We start from the raw sequence: 10,186 nt of genomic DNA, 5'->3' as shown, positions 1-10,186 counted from the left end.
AGCCTAGGCTATATGAATGATCATTATAATTCATAACCTGCTTTATTTGGGAAAGTAAATGCATGCCTGCTCTTCTGGTAACAAAATTCAAGTAAAATTGTTCCTCACTGTCCGAGTGCGACAGTGTAGAACATGCCATTTTATATGCGTTGTTCCTTTAATAATTTCATTTTAACCACCCCCACTGTTTGTACACACCTATGGAAACCCCTTTCTTTCAAGACAAAGACAAGTTCTGATGCAAAGAAAGGGTTACATGTTTTATTTTCAGGCAAAAGAAAACATTCTTAATACACATGAGCCTTCGGCAGAAATGTGCACCATTCAAACCATTCAATCCAGTTAACTTAAAACCTGAAACCCATTTTTTAACAATAGAATTACACTCTTAAGCATGGTGAAAGTGCTACAAGAGGGCTACCTTCTTAAATGTAGGAGTACACTAGGTTGTGATGGAATACTTAGTCAACTTCCTCGATGGTAGGGCCAGAGGATCCCCCACCAGGAGCGGCCCCACCAGCACCAGGGAATCCACCAGGCATACCTTCTGGCATCCCCCCTGGCATGCCTCCAGCACTTTGGTACAGCTTTGTGATGATTGGGTTGCATACCTTTTCCAGCTCCTTCTGCTGGTGTTCATATTCGTCTTTCTCGGCAGTCTAAGCATAAGTACAAGAAAAACATTCAGTGAACGAGTAATTAGGAATCAATTAACTTCTCACGTACCTGGTTCTTGTCAAGCCAGCTGATGACCTCATTGCATTTGTCCAAGATATTCTTTTTGTCTTCATCACTGATTTTGCCAGAAAGCTTTTCATCCTCCACTGTTGATTTCATGTTGAAAGCATAGGATTCCAAACCATTCTTAGCAGACACCTTGTCACGTTGGACATCGTCCTCTTCTTTGTACTTCTCAGCCTCCCGGACCATGCGTTCAATATCATCCTTGCTCAGGCGTCCTGAAATTATATTGTTAAAGAATTCAACACTTTGGTTTTGCTGTTCACATCAAGTAGTATGAAATCAAAGCTATACCCTTGTCATTGGTGATCGTGATCTTATTCTCCTTTCCAGTGCTCTTGTCAACTGCTGAGACATTCATGATGCCGTTTGCATCGATGTCAAATGTAACTTCAATCTGAGGAACTCCACGGGGTGCTGGAGGAATGCCTGTCAGCTCAAACTTGCCCAGCAAGTTATTGTCCTTGGTCATTGCACGCTCACCTTCATATACCTGTTGATGGGCAGTCATAGCATTCAATGTATTAAATTCATGTAGCTGCACACACTTGGCAGCAAGTGGAAAGTATTCTTAGATCAGGAAAACTAAATAGTCTGTACTCGCGCTGCAACGATTGACTTAAGTAGTTCGGTTAGAAAAAAGCCTCGAATCAATATGCTGCTTTAAGGATTTGTTTAGAGTGGCGTTGTAAAGGTTTGTTTTCAAAGTTTTTGCATTTAGTTGTAATAATTTGGCTGCTCTCTAGTGGCAACAGTGAATATGGCATAACTCATTTAACATGGCTGAATCCAGCATCTCCGTATTAAGCCCATCAGAAGGTTTTTCATTTGAGAATTTTTTTATGCATTCTAACAATTTAGCTTAGAGGTCTATTTAGCAGTTTTTCCCCAGGAATATGTGTGAACGATTTGTTAAGAGCATTTAAACGTCAGCATTTTATTGCATTTAAGATGGTGGCATTTTGCTTTGCAAGTTCTGCAATTGTTCATTTGCTGTACTTCGATCCTTATTTTTCCTTTATACCGTTTGTGGCTAAGCCAGGTATTGTAACGTTTTAAAATCAAAGTGCAATTCTGCAGGGTTTGCAGACTCATGAATCTTATTTTGAATTTGCATTTAACACTTTTCAAAGTGCATCTTAGCACACCTTTGTTTTACATCTACAATTTATTCTGCAACACAAATGTTCCTAATCAGATTATTAAAATTAGTTGAAAGATTAACCAATTACTAAAATAATCAATAGCTGCAGCCCTAGTCTGTACATTTACAGTTTGATTATGTATGTTATCTTTATGCAACTTTTGGATTTGCTCATACGGCTGCATATGCTCATTGAGTGCGTTGATATGTACACTGGTAGAAGTACAGTAGTACTCGACATACGATCGCTTCGACAGATTGTCTTTTCAACGTCCGACCTAAAATTTGACTTTTTTTTCCTAGATCCGACGACATGATCGAAATACTATTTATGACAGCGCCGCAGTTCCTTCGTCTTGCCGGAAGACAGATACATGGCTAGTTTTCTTGTGAGAGAAAACAGTGGTTCCAAGGTTAGTACAGGTGGTGAAAAGGGAGACTTCCCATTGAAATCAAAACAAACGATAGAAAAATATGAGCGTAGTGTGCTCATCCATGAAATGGCTCGACAATACGGCTGTAGAATGTCTACAATCGACGGTCCTCCTTAGACCTCTGTTCGCCAGTCTTTATAAGGTTGCAATTATCGTGCCAACATCGCAAACTTCGTCAGGTTTCCTAATCATTTACTCCATCAACTTATGCAACACAACACACCTACTGTCTGACTCCAGCAACAAAACATTAAGAGCAAAATCTACCGCACTCCATCTCACAGTGACGTCAGCCACGCGGTGCGTTCAGGTACAGCACGCAGAAAACGTCCACATTAGAACCAGTTTCATTGCATTATAGGAATTAATATTATAATATTCCTATTTGTAATAGTACCAGCAGTATTTAGTGTAGGTTTTTGGCTGTGGAACAAATTAATGGAAATATAATGTATTCTTATTGGAAAATCCTGCAGGACATATGACCATTTCAACTTACAAGGTCCTGGAATGAATTAACTTCGTATGTAGAGGAACCATTGTATGCATTTAAGGTTAACTTGGGGCACAGCTTGATTTCCAAGTAAATAAGGAAGTAATTGAGGAAGCCACATTCGGCAGAAGGCCACTGACAGCGTGCATTTTTCTTATATAGCGACAGGTCAGGAAGCAAGAGTTCTAGACAACACCCATCACCAAAACAGATTTGAACTCAGTTTCAGCATTTGATCGTTTTCCAGCACTAATCTTCCAACATTCCATCTATTTAGACACAAATCAAACCCTGATTGGACCTTTAATATGTTTGTTTTACATTACCTCTGTTAAGTTTAATGCAACAAATATTTAGTCAAATTCAATATGGACAGAAAAAAAGTTTTGTACATTTTTTTAATCAACGTGATATCGGCATCAGCTGAGTGCAGGGTATTAGAATCGGGTGGGTTATTTTTTTTTTTTTTTTTTAAATGCATCGGAACAACACTTTCAAAAATATTTACTGACCTGAATGAGCACTCCTGGCTGGTTATCAGAGTATGTGGTGAAGGTCTGGGTCTGCTTTGTAGGAATGGTTGTGTTTCGTTTGATCAAGACAGTCATGACACCACCTGCCGTTTCAATACCCAGCGATAAAGGAGTAACATCAAGAAGGAGCAGGTCCTGGACATTCTCAGACTTGTCACCAGACAGAATGGCGGCCTGGACAGCTGTGAACATTAAAGTAGAAATAAGATTACCGACTAATAGGTCTTAAAATACTGGCCAGGTTAACATGTGAATACAACGCACTAAGGATTTTCAATGCAAGATGATTGGTTTAGTTTGGGGGTGCCATTACTCTAATGTGGTATCATTTTTGCTGTAGACCTGATCAAAACAAACCCCTCTGAAATGGTGAACATTAAAAAAAAAAAAAAAATTTAAGACATGTCATTTTAAACAGAAAAATTTGGCACTCAAAAGGTGGCCATTTTTGCCAGTTATTCCACATTGAATACATTTCATCAGGGATTGCCCACTTTCAGCAATTCGAGTTTTGACATCACAATCAGAATTGATAATCATGTCTAGCTTGAATTGATTGCAACTGGACAAGTCCAGTTGTGATCCACTCCATTTATTATGTAGGAAGTTCTTGTATTAGAATGGCTGCCACCTTTTACGCAGCTATTATGTGGTAGTTATTTTAAATGATTAAAACTGGCCCATTATCTTTTGGGCTTCATGTGGATGAAGACACCTACCAGCACCATAGGCAACTGCTTCATCTGGATTGATGCTCTTGTTCAGCTCTTTGCCATTGAAGAAGTCCTGAAGCAGTTTTTGGATCTTGGGGATGCGAGTGGAGCCCCCAACCAAGACAATGTCATGAATCAGCCCTTTGTCCATCTTGGCATCACGCAGCGATTTCTCCACTGGGTCCAAGGTGCCGCGGAAGAGGTCTGCATTGAGCTCTTCGAAGCGAGCTCTCGTGATTGAGGTGTAGAAATCGACTCCCTCGTACAGGGAGTCGATTTCGATGCTTGCCTGAGTGCTGGAAGACAATGTGCGCTTTGCACGCTCGCATGCTGTGCGAAGACGCCGGACGGCTCTTTTGTTGTCGCTGATGTCTTTCTTGTACTTGCGCTTAAACTCTGCAATGAAGTGGTTGACCATGCGGTTGTCGAAATCTTCTCCACCCAGATGGGTGTCGCCAGCAGTGGACTTGACCTCAAAGATCCCGTCTTCGATGGTCAAAATGGACACATCAAAGGTACCGCCACCCAGATCAAATATAAGCACGTTCCTCTCTGCGCCAACCTGAAATATTTTTGCATTTTACAATATAATTTGTTACAACACCAAGACACTAAAGGTCAGGAGAGGGGGGGGGGGGGGACGTACTTTTTTGTCCAATCCATATGCTATAGCAGCTGCTGTTGGCTCATTGATAATCCGCAATACATTAAGACCAGAGATTGTTCCCGCATCCTTTGTGGCCTGGCGCTGGGAATCATTAAAGTACGCGGGCACCGTAATTACAGCATTGTTGACGGTCTGTAAACAAAGAAAATGAAAAATTCACAAAAAAGTTCCCTGTAAACCGATCATTTAAAACTTACTTTGCCAAGATAAGCCTCGGCGATCTCCTTCATCTTTGTCAGCACCATTGAGGAGATCTCCTCGGGGTAGAAGGACTTTGTCTCACCCTTGTATTCAACCTGAACCTTTGGGCGAGTGTTGTCATCAACTACAATAAATGGCCAGTGTTTCATGTCTGACTGTACAACGGAATCATCAAACCTCCGGCCAATCAATCGCTTGGCATCTGTAGAAACATGAATGGTTATCAGTATTAATTCATGTTCAAGATCCCCCTCCAAAGTAGAGAAATCTGCATCATTTCAGCAGCAACAGTGGATGTAGGGGGAGAGAGCAGGGAAAAAGACCAACATGCAGCAAGTACAGAGTAAATGTGACCACTGCATTTCTCAAGCACATTTACAAATAAATTACAGTGAAGAGGAATAAGCCGTGGCAAAGACAACAACTGGAGACTACTTCTTGACAGTCTAACTCTCTCAAATAGCCAGAAGATGATGACACACAATCCCGGAGCAATAAAGAAAATGATAAACATCTAAGCTTAACACATTAAGAAATGAACCATTAAAATGCAGTATCTTGATGCTTTCAAGAAGGTTCTGCCCCAGCCTCCCACAATCACACTTTTATTATGCAAATAGGCAAGCTGATGCCAGCCCACAAGTTAACCCCTTGGGGTACTCATGTGACTCACACCAAAGTGGAAATTCTGTGTATCAGGACCATAATTTATCAGGAATGATGCCTTGCTACAGGAAAATTCATGTCTTATAAATAAAAAGATGTTATAATAAGTCAAAAATAAGATTTAAACGTATTTTAAAACAGCACAATTCCCCTCTACAACGAGTCACTGTTAATTTTTTTTCTCTCCGGGTTTTAATATCAAAATATAGCTTGAGGTGTATGAGGAAATCTCATCTTCAATTGGAGGTGGTTATTTGGGCTCGTTTTTATTGAAATGGGAGAGTTTTGCAGTGTAACTGTGCTTGAACATTTTCTTTCTAATCTGGCAAGATTCTGGTCGAAGGTTACAGCCACCTAGTAAATATGCAAGCAATATGAAAATGAATGAACTAGGTGAAACGAATATATGTATGATATTAAGGGTGAATAAATGGAAATATACTTACAACTTGTTCGTAGTTCAGTAATATTGTTTTTGTCATTTTAAAAAGGTAACAATGTTGGCTGTTTCCAAAACTAAGAAACCCCAACAATAACTTTTTGTATTTTGTTCTTTGCAAAGTCATTACATAAGCTTTTAAAGGGCCTGTGTAATACAAGAAATATTAGCCCTTTTTTATAGTGTTGATTTAGCGTTTCAACAGAAAAAAATCCCTCCAAAAGATTTTTTATATTTGTACTAAGCTTTGTGTATTTTGGACAGTTCCGAATTTCACACATCCACTAAATGGCATTGAACCTACAGAAAGGGAGCCACTTTGCACCAACCATTAATATTGTCCTTTTGTCGTTTTTACGCAACATTGATAAAAACTACGTACTTCTCCCGCGCCCCACCCAACTTTTTTTTTTTAATGCCGCACTAGCGTTGCAATCTGGTAGTGATCGACGTAATGAGCACCTGTGGTCTTCAATGTTTTACCATGAGACTGGTGATCGAACACATTGATGTGTTTGCACGCCCCCCCCCCCAGGTAGAGCTAACCAACTTTGAGGCCGCACGGTGATTAAGTGATTAGCACATCCGCCTCACAGTTCTGAGATCAAGGGTTCAATCTTGGGCTTCGCCCTTCCTGCATGTTCTCCCTGTGCCTGCGAGAGTACTCCTTTATGCTCCAAGAATAGCTCACCAGTGATACACAATGGCAATTTAATACATTTTATATTCAGTTAATTTAACTGCACCAAGAAGAAAACATTTTTTAAAAATTAGATTTTTTTTTTTTTTTTTAAACTTTAATAACATGAACCACAAGTTTTATTCAACATACTGTGATAAACCTTTGTGACTTTTCACTGCTACACATAAAATTTCATCTTTCAACTATATCTGCTTCAAGCAAGAGTGCATTGCTGTGAAATTTATTTTTCAACCTTTAAGCAGTTTTGTCATCAACACCAATCAAACCACACACTTATTTTGATAAATGGTAAAGCGCAATTAAAGGTATACCTTACTCACCAAAAACAGTATTTGTAGGGTTCATTGCAACCTGATTCTTGGCTGCGTCACCTATCAGCCTCTCTGTGTCTGTAAAGGCCACATAGCTAGGTGTTGTCCTGTTGCCTTGGTCATTGGCAATAATTTCAACTTTCCCATGCTGGAAGACACCAACACAGGAATAGGTGGTCCCCAGATCAATACCAACTGCTGGTCCTTTAGACATGTTTGCTGTTCCTTTGGAGAACAAATGCAAGCACATTTAAGTATAGTCAAGATATTGAAATTTCACGAACAGATTGAGTGGCAGTCAAACAACGCGGTAAACAAGTTTTATTTGTCACATTACTCTCATGAGCAATGCGGGTCTTCACAATGGCAGTTCAATAAAAAGGAGGCAGGTATCCATTTTATCGAATCAGCGGTAGCGGTTCAAGTTTATTCTAAATACAGTACTGCACAATTTAGATTTGTAATTAATCCGACCCTAATCCACCACTAATCATTTACAGTGAGAACAATTAAATAGCTTCAAGCTTTGCTAGCACACGCACAATGAAAAGGATGGCACAAAATGGTGCTCGGTTGACGTACAAGTAATGCTTGCGGAAGACTGCTCGAATGTTGTCTCTTAAAAGAAATGCATTTAAATAACACACACGGTTGGATTGAAAACATTTCAAAATGTTGATTACATTGTACTATCGACGAGAATTAAAGGTTCCATCCTTCATCTTGACCCAACAGCCAAATTCTTAAGTAGACCGTTAGCTTAGGATAACGGATTCGAGAACGTTCCTCGGACCCCCGCCCCCACCCACATATCAAACAATTTACCGGTATTTACAAACGCTAATTCCGATTGAATTCTTTATGAATTCTAAAATTAAACATACTAAAACGCCATGTAACGTTAATATACAAGCGCCATTGAATCAAAATTACATAAAATATATATCCGATAATGTGAAGGTTGACTTTAATCAATAGTTCAAGCAAATATTTGGGGGGGGGAATAGAGAACAAATGAATCGAGTGTGAAACTAACCAAGTTACCGAAGCTTCTTAAAATGGTACAAGGCTGAAGGTCGCTGCGGAGGTCTGGAGATGACTTGCCCTTGGTGGGGAAGCAGGAAAGGAAATTATCAGCGAGCTGACCGTTTTTTATCACAGTCACTTCACCCAATCACACACAACGTTTTCTTCGCGTAATCAACGTACAGCCAATGACCAATCTTGTAACGTGACGACGACACTTGACCGTATGTGACGTATGCGTGTCGCAAATGAATGTGCACCGCGTGGCTTTAGACAATGGTCGTCAATTTCCAGAACATTCTTGCGCGAAGTATGCGACGAAACGATTAAAAAGTCATTATAAGCTTTTACGTTTTAATAAAGCCGACTGTATCATAGCAAGTGATTAGTGGGGTCAACCCGAACCCTTACTCGAGGCTTTCTTTCATTTAGTACAACAACAACAAAAAAATGATTCTAAGCTTCGGTGCTACATTGACAGAGGAAATGGTAACATCTGGTGGTACACTGCATTTACTGCAGATTAGAGCTGGGCGGTAAACCGAAAATTTACCGTCACCGAAATTCTTCACGATGACCGACGTAATTTTGACCATGTCGGTAAATTCGGTAAATTAATAAAACAAGAAAATAGTCTTTTCATCCCGCTTTGACTCTGTGTTGTTCGTCTATGCTCATTCCCCCTTAAGAAAGCAGTGAATGTACTTACGTAGGGAGTCACGTGATCATCAGGAAGCCAATCAAACAGAAGCCCGGTAAGCTAACGCTAGCAGCTAATGCTACAAGCAAAACGTGATGGAGTGTGGCTTAAGGGAGGTTCGCCAAACTTTCACCCGACATTTAATAGACTCTTGGTGGCATCCAGACGGGCTTTCACCAGCTGTCCTCCCTTGTTCTCACAATTTCCGGAGATGGTGCTTTCAGTGCTTTCTACCGGTAGCCAGGCCACAGGCTAACGCTAGCCGCTAACGCTAGCGGCCGCTAGCGGCTAACGCAACAAATGAACGTGATGGAACCGGATAGCGGCTCAAACCTTGTCGAAACGGCTGAATTTAATGAGTGGATTGGCATGGACTGCCTCTAGCAATTACTATGGCGCGTTATTTTGTAACTGACTGTGTGTGATTTCTCTGATAGCTTTTGTGATGGTAAAGCATTCAGCATAAAGCACAAATGGCCCCAGCTATTTTTCTGTATGTGTTTAATTCTGTGTCATTATTGCTATCATAAAATCTTAAGTGTTTCATTTGCAGAAGATCAATATAGCTTTAATGTGTGTCTGTCTGTCTGTTTGGGGGTTCATGTATGTGTGCATTTATTAAAAAATGCACTGGGGGGGGGACCCTGAAACCATAAAGTAAACACTTGTATTGAATAATTATGTCACAGCAGCCATTAACAATAAATTGTCTTTTTGAAGTGTACTGTTCGAGCTGCAAGTCATTTGTGTTACAATGACATGTTTGCACAGGCATATCGATTTTGACAATGTACATTGTTCAAGCCATACACTCTGTTATAAATGCTCATACTTGAATTCTTATTGTTTACAATTCATTTGTATAAACCTAATGTCTAGACTGCATGTACATTTGTTAAATATATCAAATTGAATGCTGGTAACTAAATCAACAAGAAACTGTTAATCTGTATTTCATGCATTGATTCAGATTTTCAAATTATATAACAGTCCGCTTGGACGACTTTATCGTCATTTATCGTTATCGAGATAAATCTGCTCCATTTATCGTGATACATGTTTAAGGCCATATCGCCCACCCCTACTGCAGATGCTTCATAATTTTGAAGCTCATTTGAAAATGCAATTATATAAATAGATTTGGATATACAGAAGAAACAGTGAGGTGACTTCTCTCTTTCTGGGTCAACCTGCGTGATGTTGCCCCTATCAAACGTAAATGTATCTAAAATGATGTCAATAGTTTGTGCTGCTATCGTTTTTAAGATATTTACAATTATTTTATATGTCAATTTGAGGTCAAAAAGCCCCCCATTTTGACTAAAAATGGTGTCTATCGTTTATGCTTCGTTTGTGCTGTAAAACGTTTTGTTTGTGCTGCTATCGTTTTTGAAATATTGAGATATCAATGTCGA

At 39.7% G+C, this 10,186-nt stretch overlaps 1 protein-coding gene across 1 annotated transcript; it reads right to left on the bottom strand.

Annotated features, from left to right (window-relative positions):
- Positions 1 to 239: 239 nt before the first annotated feature.
- Positions 240 to 8,248, bottom strand: hspa8 (heat shock protein 8). The gene is given in 10 exon segments (XM_057820734.1): positions 240 to 559; positions 561 to 659; positions 727 to 959; positions 1,036 to 1,234; positions 3,325 to 3,527; positions 4,065 to 4,620; positions 4,705 to 4,857; positions 4,923 to 5,128; positions 7,055 to 7,270; positions 8,082 to 8,248. Coding segments are annotated over 9 exon segments (1,971 nt in total). The 5' UTR covers positions 7,260 to 7,270; positions 8,082 to 8,248; the 3' UTR covers positions 240 to 442.
- Positions 8,249 to 10,186: the final 1,938 nt, after the last annotated feature.

Source organism: Corythoichthys intestinalis, chromosome 18 (assembly GCF_030265065.1).
Source record: "Corythoichthys intestinalis isolate RoL2023-P3 chromosome 18, ASM3026506v1, whole genome shotgun sequence".
NCBI classification, from domain to species: Eukaryota; Metazoa; Chordata; class Actinopteri; order Syngnathiformes; family Syngnathidae; genus Corythoichthys; species Corythoichthys intestinalis.
The sequence above is the reverse complement of the archived record's forward strand: the minus strand, read 5'-3'. Positions and strand labels throughout refer to the sequence as shown.